The 17,093-nt window shown below is 43.4% G+C and overlaps 1 protein-coding gene across 1 annotated transcript in view; it reads right to left on the reverse strand.

Moving 5' to 3' along the window:
• The window catches only part of PLCB4 (phospholipase C beta 4), a 420,273-nt gene that overhangs the window by 100,170 nt on the left and 303,010 nt on the right, over nucleotides 1-17,093 (reverse strand). Inside the window, exons 7-8 of the mRNA XM_027118190.1 lie at nucleotides 4,613-4,692; nucleotides 1,617-1,670 (exon numbers count right to left, since the gene is read on the reverse strand). Of these exons, the coding sequence (XP_026973991.1) occupies nucleotides 1,617-1,670; nucleotides 4,613-4,692 (134 nt within the window). The remainder of the gene's footprint in view (nucleotides 1-1,616; nucleotides 1,671-4,612; nucleotides 4,693-17,093) is intronic.

Consider the following 17,093-nt stretch of genomic DNA (forward strand, 5'->3'; position numbering starts at 1 on the left):
ATTTGGTAATAGCTGTAGGATGCTGAGATACATTAAAATAATTGTCCTGCTATTCTCAACAGAGCAAAGGGTTTTAAATAAAATAAGGATCAGTATAAAGTGCCTTTGCCAACAACCATCAGTCAAGGGTGCTAGTGGGGCTTTTTTTAAACTTCTAAAGTAAATGCAAAATTGACTTGCTAGTAAGTTATTAAATAAAAAGCAGAGAATCCTACATATAGATTTGTAAAGACCACAACAGGTGCATGAGGTCAATAACCCTGGAAGCCCTCAATAAAAGCTTAAATAAAAAGAATACTGCCACGGTCTTCTTTATGATGTGTATGCTTTTCATTTGCCCATTGATACATCAGTTGTGTCACATGGATATCTTAGTCCATGAATGTTACAATACATGGAGTTAAGGAAAATGATGACCTCTAGGATAGTTCTGACAAATGTGAAAAGAATGACATTCAGGGAGTATGGAGATACTCTCAGAGGGATGCAGAATTGAAGCTTCGAGTCTAGGCAGAGACAGAGGGAAAGGAGAGGCAGAAATGGCTGAGTGTAATCTGTGGGTCTCGGCTCCAGTGCATTCCCTCAAATGCTGTGCAGCTGGTGACCTGTCGACCTCATCTCTGAAAGATAGAGTGGTTCTAAGACATGACTCCACCCAGTAGTTCTGGGTTTTGTCTGTTATTTGTCGTTGGCTTCTTTGCTAAAGTGTCCAGGAAGAGGTCAACTTGAGTGCAAGTCGGGAGAATTCTATAAGAGTGGGTCGGTATCTGGGGAACTCATGTTTAATTCAGGTTCCTGAATCCTAATATACCCCTGGCTTCATGTGGGCAGCAGATGCTCTGGGGCCCAGTTCAGCTTCTGGAATTTTCATGAAATGCTTACACAAACACCAACAAAAATAAATACTTGGGGAGCTGGGTAAAGAATTCCCAACACTATTGTCGCAAGAGCTTCCAACTGGACCCACAGACCATGACCCTAACGCCGGAAGGAGTGGAGAGGCAGAAAAACGGGGAGCGTGAGAAATCCTCAGAGGGTGAAACACATCAGCTTAAGTACTGAAGCACAGGTGTGAAGGCCGTTTCTGGTTCATCTTCTCTTCATTCTTGACTCTACCCAGGCTTTCCTTCCATTTTCTCCCTTGTCTCTGTTACCTTGGGCAGGGTAAGGAGGGAAGCGACAGGACCAGCAAAGCCCAGAATGAGATGCACTGTCTAGAGGCATCACACTTCCTAAGACACGTCCATACACTTCCTCTGTAGGTGCACAATATAAACTTCTTTAATTTTAGTTAAAGGTTGTTCAGGGCAAGTAGGTGAAAGATACCTGAATCCTGAAAACCCACTTAGCTGAAGATTAAAAAATACTGCTACATTTTCAGGTGTTCTTTAATTTATCAGAGTTAACGCTACCCATTCCGAGGAAAAATGCAACTTTACGTCCATAAGTGATTTTTACAAACTGAACATAGCACTTGATGATGTGATTCAAACTAAGCTTCCAGAAATATCTTTAGTTAAAGAAATTAACAAGTCCTTGTGGGCAGCTCTCTCTGTGGGCTGGTATCACAAGGGCTGACCCAGGCTGTGCAGAGCAGACAAGAATAACTGACTTACCTCCTAACTGGAATTTTCCCATTTGTGTTGGTCATAAATGCCAATTTCATCCAGCTGGAAAACAACAGTAACAACTGTTTTAATGTTTCTCGGGAGAAATAGCTTCAATCTGGTTAAGAACTTTAAAAGAAAGTTCATTCAAACACAGAACATTTATTTGGAAAACCAGAGACAATTACACACTGTGAGATGAATTTACTGTTGTCAGATTTAGCAAACAAAAATATAGGACTCTGTTAGATCTGAATTTCACATAAACAACAAATAAATTTTTACTACAAGTATGTTCCAAATATTGCATAGGACGTACTTATACTAAAACATAATTTGTTACTTATCTGAAATTCAAATTTCACTGAGAGTCCCATATTTTATCTGGCAATCCTAGATGAATGAGAAAATTGGGAATTTGCATGAGCAAAGCAAATTGTAGGCACTTATTTGGTGATTGGTTTCGTCCTTGATTGTTGTTCTTTAATAATCTACTAAGGGGGTAAGAAATGCAAGTGCATGGTAACACCAGCCAGCCTAGTCTTGAGGACAGTGGGGACCCCCTCCACCCCAGCCCCAGCTCCTGCTCTAAGTGTAGTGAAGTAAAGATGGAGAAGCAGGAAGGTGTGAGCCCTTAGTGACCTAATCCTCACAGCAACTGGTGGATGGGTGGACACCAGCTCCATAAAGGGATCTGGACCCTTAATTTGTAACAGTCAGAGAAGTTCATCAACTCAAACTGATGGTGAAAAATGCCTTGCTTTCCCCAGGTGTTCATGACACGTGGAGACCCAGAACATATATTTGTCCTTTGGTGCTTGGACTATTCTTAGCCACTGACTCCCATTCTCACTGTTTCCAGTTAATAACATTCTAACAATCTGCAGAACATGATGATTTGGTAAAGTTTCTGTCTTAAGTCAAGCCTCCTAGAAGCACACGTGACTACTTTTAAGGGGATGGTTTCAGGACCATAGGAGTGAGGGAAGCAGACAGGCAGGGAGGAAGTTATGCAAAGCTGTGCTCTCAGCTGGAGCTTTGTCCTGACGCCACAGGGAGCCCTGGAGTGGGATTTGCACCAGGCTTGGTGGCAAGGGGGCTGGCCTCTTGTATACTGTCTCAGCCTGTCATTGGCTGTGGGCTTCCTTCCAGAAGAAGGGAGGAGTCTAGGGTCAGCCCTCCTTATCCATGGGTTCTGTTTCCGTGGACACGAAGGGTCAACTCTTAGGGACTCGCATCGGTGGATTCTGGTGTTAGCAGGGTTCCTGGAACCAATCCCGCAGAGATGCCAATGGAGGACTGTGATCTCTCAGGCTCGGTGACTCCTGGTAGGCAGAGGGCAATTCTCTGGAGAAGCAGGCAGGTGTGAGCCCTTAGTGACCTAACCCTCCCAGCAGCTGGTGGATGGGTGAACACCAGCAACAGAAAGGGATCTGGGCAGGACACCAATGAAGGCAGATAAGATCTGGTGTCCAGATACAAGGACTTGGGTCACTCAGGCATAAGTGGGCATGCCAAAAGTCTGAGGTTCTATAACTTCAAAGTATCTGTTGGGTGGCTCTTTATTTATTATTATTATTATTATTATTTTATTTTTTTGCGGTACGCGGGCCTCTCACTGTTGTGGCCTCTCCCGTTGCGGAGCACAGGCTCTGGATGCGCAGGCTCAGCGGCCATGGCTCACGGGCCCAGCCGCTCCGCGGCATGTGGGATCTTCCCGGACCGGGGCACGAACCCGTGCTCCCTGCATCGGCAGGTGGACTCTCAACCACTGCGCCACCAGGGAAGCCCTGCTCTTTATTTTTAAGAAAACATGACACAGCAACTGCAGAGGACAAGAAGCAGCTGAACAAAAAATAGGAATGTACAAGACTAAATAACTCCCCTCTGATAAGACAATGGGAAAAACACTGGAGGGATGATATCAAAATCAAAATAACTAATATTGAACGAGGAGGGATGGGGAACCAGGCACCGCGTTAGGTGCTGCCCATGACTTTATTTCCTCTGCGTGGAATCTTATCACCTCCATTCACAATGAGGACGGAGAGGCACAAGGTTAAGAATTTGCCAAGACTGACCCAGCAACGAAGTGGCCAACCTGGGATTTATAGCACAGAGTCCATGCTGTTAAAGCACCTGCCAAAGGGACCAGAAGTAAAAAGCAAAATGCCCGAAGGACTGATCTCTCCTCCCATCGCCCGGAAGTCCAAGGAATCCCACCCTTGGTGCTGGACCTGGGCCTGGCTAAGAGATGCCGGCTTATCCCTGCAGATTCTCAGTGTGGTTCTCTCCTGCACCTCATGACTGCCTGCCAAGGGCCCTGTGATAACAGGTGGCCCCACTCCTCCATGGATCACTGCTTTTCAAATAGGCTGATTTGGGCTTTGGCTAGAATTTCTACTTGAGTAACTTTCATGTCACCTGGAAAGAATAACCTCGTAGGGTTAAAATCTACCATGTCAAGCAGGTCCTCTCTGAATTCTGAATGCAGAGCTGGAGTAAGGAAGTTCTGCTTTCTGAATTTCAAAAGTACCTTTGGATCCCTGATTGGGTGCTAAACAGTCCCTGGGGCCAGGGCTCCTTTTCCACTGGAGCCATCGGTGCTTTTGCAATAGTGCTTGTCTTGGCCACACTCCCCATTTCTCAGTGTCATGCAACAGAGACTCCAGCTACATCAGCACCCAAATACGGCCCCAGGCATGCAGAGCTATTTATCAGCAGACTCAGTCTCGGGACACAAAAGACAGGGCCCACAACCCAGCATCTTTCTGCCATCAACCATTCCTTTCAAATAGGTTTCAGGCTGTGGGCTTATCACACATGCCCTGCCAGGTGGCATGAAGAGTACAGATGCGTATTGGTCAACATCTTCTCCAAGGTCAGGAGCATAGAGGCGAAGGCAAGGAAGATGCTGCCTGGTCCATATACATAGCCTTCATCTCCTAATCTGACTGTTTGCTTGATAACAGCCAAAAACAAAGGATCATGCAAATAAAACTCACTGTTTCTTGAGGCATGTCATGGGACTGACATTGTTGGCCCTGAAGTTGTGTATGATGGATCTCAGGCCTTCGACCCATTGCTGAAAGAGAAAGAAAAAGAGTGTTCTTGGTGAGCAAATCTGCCAGGGCTAAACTGGGTGTTTTTTTATTAGACAGCTCATGTCCATTTTGTGTAAGAAGAATATAAACTCTTCTTTATCTCCTTCCTGCCACTCAGCCATCCTCATTCCACACGCTCATATTTTATGCTTTAATAAACAGCTTTCATTCTTTCCAGGAAGATAAATGTGGCATCTACGGTGTCATTAAACACTGGGTTGTCACGAAGCAATGCTGCCCACTGATTGACTTGTTAAGGCTTCTATTTGCAGCCTGTTTAAATATAAGCCCCTTTCAGTTGCTGGCAACATTAATTATTTCTCAAGCAACATTATACAATACGTGATGGCATACTTAGCTACTCTCATTATAGAGGATGAAGGCATTCAAGGTTCATCCATTTTATTGTGTGATACTATTTCAATGTAAGAATTTGTTACTTATCTTACCTGTCTGTGTCTTCCAGCAAAGCCTTAAAAAGTAAAACAGGCGTCGATGCCAGGGTACCCAGAGCAAAGAGCAATGTGCTTGCATGATTTCTGTATAAGGACTTGGACCTCGGTTTTAGTTCATAACATCACTCCATGGATTTACAAGGAAAAGTGAAGAAGACTGTGCGTGGCAGTAAAGGAATTTGGGTTTCCAAAGGGCATTTTACTAGAAAAGGCTGGCGCACGAATTAAGGCCCACTTTGCCCTTGGGTCCAATAACCGATGCCAGTGAATGCCATACCAAATTGCTAAAAATGAGAGTCACACTCTTGGCAAAATGCTTTGAAGCAAATTGATACTGGGGGTTCAAACAGAACTGGGGCCCACACACAAGCCAGCACCTTACCTTCTTAGGTTTTTTGTATGACTGCTGTAGCTCTATGCTGAGGAAGGGAAAATATTTTGGAATAGACAGTAATGTAGACGTACAGTCTTCCTGCCCTGTCCAGCATGGCAGCCACTAGCCGCACGTGGCTAAATTAAACTGAATAAAGATTCATTAAATTAAATTGAATTAATTAAATTTAAACCTAATAAAAATAAAATTCAGTGCATCTGTCGCACTCATCACACTTCAAGTGCTCAAACCCAACATGGGCATAGCGCCTAACATATCGGACGGTGCAAATAAAGAACAATTTCTGTCATCACCGAAGGTTCCATTGGACAGCATTGCATAGTATTACCAGCTTTAACATGGCCAAGGGATTAAGTCACTTGCGAAGGACAGAGGTGATGCCTGGGTTCTATACGTGTGTGTGGTTTTAATTTTAATTGTGATATAATACATATAACATAAAATTTATCACTGTAACCATTTTTTTTTTTTTTTTTTTCGGTACGCGGGCCTCTCACTGTTGTGGCCTCTCCCGTTGTGGAGCACAGGCTCCGGACGCGCAGGCTCAGCGGCCATGGCTCACAGGCCCAGCCGCTCTGCGGCATGTGGGATCTTCCCGAACCGGGGCAGGAACCCGTGTCCCGTGCATCAGCAGGTGGACTCTCAACCACTGCGCCACCAGGAAAGCCCACTGTAACCATTTTTAAGTGATCGGTTCAGTGGCATTAACTAACAGTCACATCGTTGTGCAACCGTCACCACCATCCATCTCCAGAACTCTTTTCATCTTGCAGAAATGAAACTTTGTTCCCATTAAACAACCACTCTTCATTTCCCTCTCCCCACAGCCCATGACAACCGTCATTCTACTTTGTTTTTCTGAATTTAACTACTCAAGGTACCTCATGTAAGTGGAATCATGCAGTATTTGTCCTTTGTGACTGGCTTATTTAACTTAATGTCCTCCTCAAGGTTTATCTGTGTTGTAGCAGGTGTCAGAATTTCCTTCCTTTTTAAGGCTGAATAATATTCCATTGTGCGTATAGGCCACATTAGGTTTATCTGTTCATCTATCAATGGATCCTTGTGTTGCTATTATGACTCATGCTGCTATGAACATGGGTGCTCCAGTATCTCTTCAAGAGTCTGCTTTCGATTCTTTTGGATACATACCCAGAAGTGGAATTGCTGGATTGTATGGTAATTTTATTTTTAAGTTTTTGAGGAGCCGCCATACTGTTTTCCACAGCACTTGCACCGTTTTACAATCTCACTAATAGTGCACAAGGGTTCCAATTTCTCCACAGCCTCACCAAACCCCTTATTTTCTGTTTTGCTTGCGTTTTGATAGTAGCCACCCTAATGGATGTGAGTCTACCAGCGAGTTTGTGCTTTCCTCTTTGAGCCCCAGTCATACCTAACAGACTTCTGAAGGGGGACTTGGGAGTGATATGAGGAAAATTTCCTTTCACAAAGAGAAAAGGCCATTTTCTGAGGACTGTAAATAGCACTGAAAGCCTCAGCAAGCATGATGGTGAAGTCAGGGTTCTGAGGGAGGAGGAAGAAATGAAATAGCAGCCTTGAAGAAATGCCTCAATTACTTTCCTCATCAGACCTCACTTCCTCTGTCAGGATAAATATGGGACTCTAGGGCTTCCCTGGTGGCACAGTGGTTGAGAGTCCTCCTGCCGATGCAGGGGACACAGGTTCATGCCCCGGTCTAGGAAGATCCCACATGCCGCGGAGCAGCTGGGCCCGTGAGCCATGGCCGCTGAGCCTGCGCGTCCGGAGGCTGTGCTCCACAACGGGAGGGGCCGCAACGGTGAGAGGCCCATGTACCAAAAAAAAAAAAAAAAAAAAAAAAAAAAAAATGGGACTGTAACTCCCTGGGGACAATCAAATATCCTGTGATTGGCCAAACAAACCACAGGCCCACACAGAGTTTCCCAAGAAGGGACAGAAAAAGCACAAATAATTTCATTGGCATGAACTGGGCAGCACTGAAGCCTTGTTACGTGTTCCAAAACACAAAACGAAGTCCATGGTTTCCTGGGGCAAAAAAGTGGATCATTTCTGAGACTGTTTGCTGGTTCTTTCTGATCATTCTGATTTAGTTGTTTCTAAAATCAATTACAGAGATATCAGGCTTTGAGGGGGCTTCAACAACATTCATCCATCTTTTGAAAATACAATGTGGAAAATAATTTGTTTGTTTATTGTGATGGAACAGTCCTTGAGTGTGACCTTTAAGGTCATCACACCAGTGACTCGGCTTATGCTTTAGTTAGTAGAAAGGCCCCCGAATCCCCACAAGCCCTAAAGGGCATGGGGAGGGCCCTGAAGCTTCTCCTCTTGGTGATGCTGAAAGTGAGGTCCACAGCCTTGTCCAAGGTCACTGAGTAGCCGGCCTCTGCCCTTTGTGTCTGGGAAATTTGTATTCAGGGCTCGTCCAAATGTCTCCTTCCCATCAGACCTTTCCTTCTGTCTGTTATCTTAATGTACACCTGGCATAATAAGGCCAAAAGACTGTGGGAAATATGTTAAGCATTTTGTTTTGTTTTTAGCATAAAATAGATGAAATACCAGAAGGTGTCAGTAGAACCCTAGAATTCAGTTGGAAAGTTGTGCCAGAAGTGAGTTAAATACATATCAACTTCTTTGATTGTTTCCAGATTAACAAAATCAGAAAAAACTGACTTAGGTTTTTTGTTTTTGAATTGCTGAATATAAGCACATACGTTAATAGTCTACGTAACGCCCCACGAGGTGTGTCTTCAAGCCCCAGGATGAGTGTTTCTAGATCATTCCCCAACACACGTTGAGCTCACACACTGCTCCATGGTGACAAAGGGTATCATTCCTACTATACTGGGTGTCTTCCCTCTGGTCGGCTGTCCTGAGTGGGCAAACGTGGCCTGGATGCAGGGGAACCAGCCCACAGTATCAGTTCGGTTCCAGTGTCCAAATGGGCAGCTTCTGCACCTCCCCAGGAGGCTGTAATGGTTATTGTTCTCTCATTTTTCAATATTTTCCAATTCTGTCTAAATTAACTTAAAGCTTATTTCAGCCCTTCTAAGAAAAGGTCCTTTGAGGAACTCTTGGGGGCTTGTGCTGGATGGTTCGAGGGGAAAGGAGTGAGGAATGGCAGCTGCCCCTAACTCTCTCCTGGGAATTTTCACCCTCTCCTCTGGGATTCCTTAAACTTATTTTCATCATGCAGGTGGCGTCCATTTTCCAGGTAAAGGGCTGGGCCTCATCCTTAATCACTAGGACTCTCACAGACAAAATAATCCCTTTCCTGTTAAAAAGCAAACATATAGAATAACACAAAAGAAGCCGACTCACAGACATAGAGAACAAACCAGTGATTACCAGTGGGGAGGGGGGAGGGCAATATGGGGTGGGGGAGTGGGAGGTACAAACTATTGGGTGTAAGATAGGCTCAAGGATGTGTTGTACAACACGGGGCATACAGCCAATATTTTGCAATCACTGTAAATGGAAAGTAACCTTTAAAAATTGTATAAAAAATAAAAACAATAAAAAAATGAAATTAAAAATTACTCTCTACAGAATAAAACAAACAAAAACCTCCCCAAATGTATAGAGACACAGACAGAACAAAACTTAACTGAAAAGTATGTGAATTTACAGAGCACATATCTTGCTTTTACCTTTAAAAACATTTGGAAAAAATTTTAAGGTTATGAAAGCAATATTTAAATGCCCTGTGTAGAAAAAGGTAAAGCAAAAAAGCACAAAGCAAAAAGTCAACATCACCCCATATTCCATTACCGATATTGAGAGCTGACAACACTTTGCTATCTGTACTTCTAGCCTTTTTCTATACACATAGATTTGTCCTCCTAAAATAACTAGTTCTGTTGTTTTCCAGTCAGCACCACTTCAAGCAGAGTTGTTGTTCCTTCAACTCAATCTTGTCTCTAGATTTTGTTCCAGAAGCATGCTTCTTAGTTTTTAGTCAAAGTAGCATACTGTCAAAGCAAAAAATCACAGAAACTCAGTGACACTTTCTAAATCTGCTGTGTAATTTTCTCTAAAGGGAAGACTCAGTAGCAACCTCCCTAATCATCTGGTGTTTCTTTTCAAAGAGGAGGCTACGGTGGAGACAGTGGAGGCATCTTCAACTAAGTTGGCTCAGAAGTTAGAGACTTGCCACCTAAGGTGTAGTCCAGTGACCAGCAGTCAGACCCTCCTGGGAGCTTTCACAATGCAAATCATCAGGCCCCATCTATGAAATCTGACCCTGGGGAACAGAAACCTGTGTTGAAATGAGCTTTCCAAGTGATTGTTTTGCAAACTCACTTTTAAGAAGCTCTGTTTTAGACCCAGGCCACTCAGAGAGGTGGCTAACTTCATCAAGATGTCCAGGAAGCATCTTCAGGCTCACCCCAGTCCCACAGGGTTAGAACCTGCATTTGGTAAGATCCCCATGTGAGTTGTGTGCACGGTCCAGTCTGAGAAGCACAGGGCTATGAGGGGGCCTTCCCAGCTTGAGCACCGCTTCCCACTGCCCACTGAGGAAGAGCTGATATGGTTTCCTAAGGGAACTGAAGTGTTTGCATGTTCCCTCAGCTGGGATATCCAATCTTCTAGTGAGGGCCTTACAGAGCCCAATCACTATTTGGTTTTGTCAATGCCCTCCCAATCTGGGCTGAACAAATCTGCACTCACTAGAATAGAAGTTCTGACCCGAACGTTTAGGGGAAGTTAAAGGGTAGAAACGAGATGAGGTGAGATGCTGTAGGTAGTGACTTTCAACTTCCCCGTCTGAGCTGTGAAAATCATCAATGGATGGGCCATCTGAAATACCTACAACATGGGAACTTCATGGGACCTGTAACTCATAAGCCTTGATCCATACAGGGTTTGTTTGTCTATGTCAATGGAGACAAAAAGTCAGGGCATATTTCAATTGGTTATTCTCAAGGTGCTTAATTGCTTTACTAATTACAGTCAACCCTTGAACAACATGGGTTTGCACTGCATAGGTCAACTTATAGGTAGATTTTTTGTCTACAGTACACATGACAGCACTACACGATCTGTGGTTGCCTGAATCCACGGATGCTGAACTGTGGATACTGAGGATCCGTGAATATGGAGGAAACGTGGATTTGGAGGGTGAATTATAAATTGTACATGGATGTGTTCTGATTGCAGAGAGGATTGGCGCCCTTAACTCCTGCATTCTTCAAGGGTCAACTGTGATTACTTTTCATCTGCTCAAACAACATAAGCCAGGAATTGATACAATTCAAAATACATCTTTTGATCCCTTTGTACTGTGAATTCTTGTAAGACTACAGGGCATTGAAGAAGGGCAATAAGGCTCATTTCCATGTACTTGGGGTAAACTATGAGGCTTTGCAAGTGAAGATTTCCTTCCACAGGGTCTTAGAGTGTAAAGCTGCAACATTTCACAAATCTCCAGATTAATAATATTCAATGTATAAAGATATCTTTATATGAAACTAGAAACTGAGTTTTAGGACAGTATTTGGGCTTTAGACTGCCACTGAATATAGGCAGTGGCTCAGATTCTAAAGTAAGGATACTGTAGGTATCTCTTATGGGTCTATATAACTGAGGCAAATGATATCATTTCATTTTGATTAGGATAAGGTATTAGTCGGCATTAAATTGTCAACATTTAACTTAGAGGGCAGGCCAAGGGGAGGACACTTGCAGCTGGTACATTGTGGAAAGCAAACTACGTGGATGGCATGCAGAGACTAGATTAGCAGTTCCCAGAGGCTGTTGTACAGTAGAATCCCCCAGGGAATACTTCAGAAGCCTCAACATCAACCACAGAGATTCTAATTAACAATCTGAGTGTGGCTGGGCCACCAATCTACTTTTGTAGACAATGTAGCTAATTCTAGTGTGAACCTACAACTGAGGACCAGTTGTAGGTTCTTGTTTTTGGTACAAAAACAAGAGAGAGGTATGATTCCCAGAAATGGGGTACATGATCATAGCATGACTCAGGGCACCAAATGTCAGTGATCAGACCTCAGCCTCAAGGCTGAAGCCAACACAGTGGGCAGGAATGATTAGAGGCTAAGTGCCCCTGTCTTTAATGTCTTGGTCCCTGTAGTATTCAACCCTGGACTGAGGCAGAGCCTGGCTCAGGAATTAGAAAACCCCAGGGGTAGAAGCAGGAGAGTGAAGAGGCTGGTGATTTAGGCAGGCCTTGACAAAATTTAACATTTTACCCTTTGACTGTGCTCATAGGGGATGCTAAAGCCATTCTAAAATTAAGTAGCAGATCTACCGATGTTTGTTTATATATATCACAGACTGACTTCTATATCATGTTAAAAAGAGAAAATAAAACAAATTTTCTCTTTCATGTCAGCTACTTTCTCCTGGCCCTAATAAGGAGAGAAAGAAGTACAGGTAAAATGTACTAAGTGTCAGCCTGGTAAGAGATCAATGTCAACGTTGAAAACTCCCTCATGGTCATGGGACAGAAGGCCAACAGGGAGGCAATGACAGTGGTGACAATGAGAACAAATCAGGCGAAGAAACCTGAAAGTCACCTTAACCGCTGACTCAGGGAAAGAGGGCAAGGTAACAGAGACAGAACAGAATTGCATGGATAATGAAGGAGCTATGCTTGCAGTCCTAGACAAAGTCAGTTGATAAACCCAGGATGGAAGGTTAAATTAATGAGCCTATGATAATCACACAGTAGCAAACTATTGAAGTAGGTAGCCAAACAGCAATGTGGGTTTTGTTAAAAAAAAAAAAAAAAATCAGTAGACAGACAACCCAATAGTGATCTCAAAGCCCTTAGGAAGTTAATAATAATTCTCATGAAATTTTCAAATCTAAAAGAGAATTAGGGGAGAAAAAAGGAGTGATGGGGGCCTTTTTTCCTTGATGTAGTCTGAGTGTCCTCCAGAGAATACATTTTTCATCTGCTGTTCTCTGCTCACAAAGAATACTAAGTCGCTGAAAAAGGGAATGCATTAAGCATTAGGTGCCGCCTGATTCTCAACACACCTTCACAGCACAGCGAACCAGTGTTTGCGCAGGAAATGAGCTGCCATATATGAGTATGGGTGGCTGTGTTTGAAAGATCGATTTGGATGGGCCTGGATAATATTTATAACTTCCCTAGTCAAAATTAGTTTAGTCACTCACAGATAGTCAAAACAGTCTGTCAGCCTGGCTGGTTATCTTGACAACACTAGGTCAAAAAAAAATCTCTAAATAGTCACAGCAAGGAGGGGACACTGTGCTATTCTTGGTCATTATCCAGAAGCTGAAGTGTCAAATTCCCATTCCAAATGGGTTTCTGTTCACTATCATTTCTAAGACACAATTTTTTGCTTCGCCTAAGGCTCACTCTACCTGTGACAACCTGATACCTTGTAACAATGTTCTTTTGGACCTATAGAACCTTGTCCCAAGTAACCACATCTAATTCCAAATACTTACTCCAATAAATATACTGTTGAAGAGAATCAGGATATGACACCCCAAAATATGCCACTTTGGCGTAAGAATTATTTTGAGCTGAAGGCATCTGAATTCCTGAAATTCCTTATCTGCCTAAAAGCAGAGCCTCCCAACAGAACTCAGTTGTCATAAATCCTCTCCCCAGAAGCAACACTAATCTCCTCTTCTGGAAAATGAAAAGTTGGCACCACATCCAAATAGAAATTGTCACAAGACAATCATTCCTCCTGTCTATTCTCCTAAGGGCCCATTTACCTTCCTTAAAAACCATCTACCCTTCGCCCCCTCTCCTTCCGCTATTAACGTGCTACATAAACTCGAAAATCTCACTGCTCCTTTGGGTATTCACTTCTTTCTGTGATGCCCCCGTTCACATAAAATGAAAACTTAATTAATTTGTATGCCTTTTCTCCTGTTAATTTGTCTGTTATCAGTTTACTTCATAGACCCAGCCTAAGAAATCATACATACATATATACATTCAGAATACATTTATGCCTTGTGTTCACTTGTGTTCACTCTACATAAACAATATACAGTAAGCAATAAGTGATGTTCTTTAATGCCTCAAAGTTCACAGAGCAGCTCCATTCCTACAAACCCCAGAAATCATTCAAAAAGAAAATGAGATATTTGGTTTATTTTATGTAACACTTATTTGACATCCATATAGAGAACTCTAAAATAATTGAAGAATTTTAAGATTTTAAGAAAACCAAGAGCATCATTTTATGCTGGTCAGAAACTACCAGTTTTGTAAGAGTGCATTTTTGGTCTCAACTGTCAAATTTTCAAAATCCTGATGGTAAGGGATGAGTGAACAGCTGGTGAATTAAAAGGTGTTCATGAAGTCGTTTCTTTGGCTAATGCCTGTACTTAAGATCCCCGAGGTCACTTTCCTCCTGACATGTGTCAGTTGACAATGCTGGTAAATTAAGCCATGCCAAAATGAGCAGAACTCAACATGCAGACAAAGCCGCCTGCTGAGGGTCTGGGATAAGCATCAACAATCAAGGAGCCTCTGGCTGCCCTTTTCTAGGCAGCATCGCCTATCAGCTCAGGCAAATCAAATCTATACGTAATCCTACAAAGTAAACATGACTTTTAAGATAAGAGGTACTAAAAAGAATCTAAATCAATGGGTTTGAGTTTCACTGTCTAATTTCCTATCATTTATGGAAAAGATTCCACCCTTCCCCTGTTCTAGCCTCCCAAAAAGGGGGAGGGAAGGAAGAAACATGGCAGCAGTAAAACAAGGACAATAAAAAGAATGTTAATGGCAAAGATGAATAAATGAATGTCTAGATTACATTGTTTTGATACATCTGGAAAAATATTGGGCTGAACAATGCCTCTATGACATCATTACTGACTTTTTTTCTGTAAAGCAGTAGTTCTGAAAGATTTTGTGTCCCTTCAATAGGCATAAATGAATGAATGAATGAATGTATGTACGCTTGGGAAATAGCTGAATATCCCCCCTCCTTGCTGAGATTGGTATGAGAATAATTCTGCTTCTGAGAGTGCTACAGTAAAGAAACCCATCTAAACAAGGCTTTCTCATGCTTATTTGACCAGAGAACCCCCTTTATATGTGGACTTCTTTGAGGAATCCATTTTGTGGGCCACCAATTTGGGAAGTGCTGCTCTATGACTATACCTTCCAGAAATAATGACATTAAACATTTACCTGAAAAGTACAGTAAAATCATACAATGTTACAGGTGGAAGAGGCTATTCCTCAACTTGTGAGCTGCAGCAGAGGGTGTGATAGAACACAGGATCTGGAGTGGACCCAATGCCTGGGTTCAAGACACCAGCTGGCCACCTACTGGCTGTGTGACCTTGGGCAAGTTTCTGAACCCCTCTGGACCTACTTCTTTCTCTGTAAATGAGAATAATCCACCTCACAGGATTGTTGTGAGAATTAAATGAGATAATGCAGGCCAAGCACTCTGAACAGTGTCTGGCATTCAATATAAAATAAAAATATCACTGCTGCTGCTCTTATTATAATTATTAGGGGCCAGCAAACTTTTTCTGTAAAGGGCCAGGCAATAAATACTTTAAGATTTGAGGGCCACATATGGTTCTCTGTTGCACAGTTTTTATGTTTTGTTTTGTCTTAATAATCCTTTAAAAAGTTAAAAGCTGTTCTTAGCTCACTGGCCACACAAAATCAGGCCGAGGGCTGGATCTGGCCCGTGGGCTGCACTATTATGATTACAATTATTAAATTATTTGTTCCAGATCACAGTGCTCAGAGGCAAGAGTCTCATCTCAGGCAAGGCATCCGACCCACCGCCTCATGTGTCCCATCTTTCAATTATACCCCAAAGATTAGAAAACATACAAACACGTGTAGTCCCATGTTACACATACATTATGTTCACAATGACATTTTTTGCTAGCAGTAAAAACTGGAGCTATGTGGTAAATGGAGAAGCAATTTAAAGCTAGTGACATTTTTCTGTCCCAGGGGCCAAAAGGTGAAATCCAAACTTCTGGTGCAATTAGAGTAATTCATTCTGCATTCCCTTGATGGAGTCATTTGATAACACTTGCAATTAGGGCAAGCCGAGCAGCTGTGGACTGGGCCCAGCATGGAGTCTCTGCTTAGGAAACCTTCAAGTTCATGAAACCCTCAGCAGTGAAAACATGTCCCCTGTGAAGATCACAGCATTCTGAAAGAAGTACCTAAGAAGCTGGGAGGTTTCTAAAGAAGCAAGAGTGGGTAACAACTAAAAATGCCCACCTCAAAGGTCATGGGGACTTGCACTGAAGCCCAAGAAAACATTTATTAAACTCTATAAACAGCATGAGCCCAACTTAGTATAAAAGAAAACTGTGTGTGCATTAAAAAGACACATTAGAGAGGGGGTGGGGGTTTTAGGAAGGGGAAAAGGGGGACACGGGGCTTCCTTTCTTTTCGCTCTTCCGTGCTTTCGACCAGAATGTGGTGGGAGTGCGTGCCTTACCATGAGCAACACTCCTTTTGCATTCAGAAAACACTGGAGAACTGTATAAAAATGCATGGGCCACGCAAATGTTGAAGACGACTTTGCAGCCTGCTCAGTGTGGCTGCGGACAAGGTCACCACGCCTCACTCATTGCTTCTTTCTCACTTTGCTCCTCCCATGGGGCCATGCTCTGATGGTTGGAAAACTGGCAGGAAGTGCCCCCAGATGGTACATGCACACCCCACTTCACTAAATTCCACACCATCCATATCTGTCTCCTGGCACCTTTTATTATTCACATCATCTCCCTGGCTCCTGCAGGCATCTCTGAGTCCACAACTTCTGGTCTAAGGGAACTACAGTTTTTGGAATACAGAGATAAAGAAATAATTCCAGAGTGCAGAGAGTACCACCATGGGTCAGACACTGAAGTACTGGATCCTGGGACAAATGGTCTGGCAAGAGCAGCATGAGAACTGAAGGTGGAAGGAAGAGAGAGCAAGAGAGATGACAGGTGGTCGTGGGAGGCCCCAGGAGACAAGTGTCACCCATTCCACAGATTCACTGACGAACCAGAGTTTGATGGCCTCCACGTTCAACCCAGCAATTAAACAAATGAACCCTATTACCTTTATTTGGCAAGAAGAAAACACCTAGGTGAGATGGGGACATTTAAAGCTCACAAATATGCACCCATGCATCTGCTCTGCTCTGATTCACAGCTCTGTCCTTAATACGGGTTTTTTTTTGTTTTTGTTTTCGTTTTGCGGTACGCGGGCCTCTCACTGTTGTGGCCTCTCCCGTTGCGCAGCACAGGCTCCGGACGCGCAGGCTCAGCGGCCATGGCTCACGGGCCCAGCCGCTCCGCGGCATGTCCAGACCGGGGCACGAACCCGTGTCCCCTGCTTCGGCAGGCGGACTCTCAACCACTGCGCCACCAGGGAAGCCCAAGATGGCTTTTTACTGCCCCTCACTGATTCGTTTCCCATGCATTCTGGAAGGTTTAAAAAAGAAACAAAACAAGAACGTGCCAACTTTCATTCTTGGAAACATGAAACACACACACACACACACACACACACACACACACACACACACACACA

Source organism: Aethalodelphis obliquidens, unplaced genomic scaffold (genome assembly GCF_003676395.1).
Source record: "Aethalodelphis obliquidens isolate GAN/ISIS:26980383/991018 unplaced genomic scaffold, ASM367639v1 scaffold18, whole genome shotgun sequence".
Classification (NCBI taxonomy): Eukaryota; Metazoa; Chordata; class Mammalia; order Artiodactyla; family Delphinidae; genus Aethalodelphis; species Aethalodelphis obliquidens.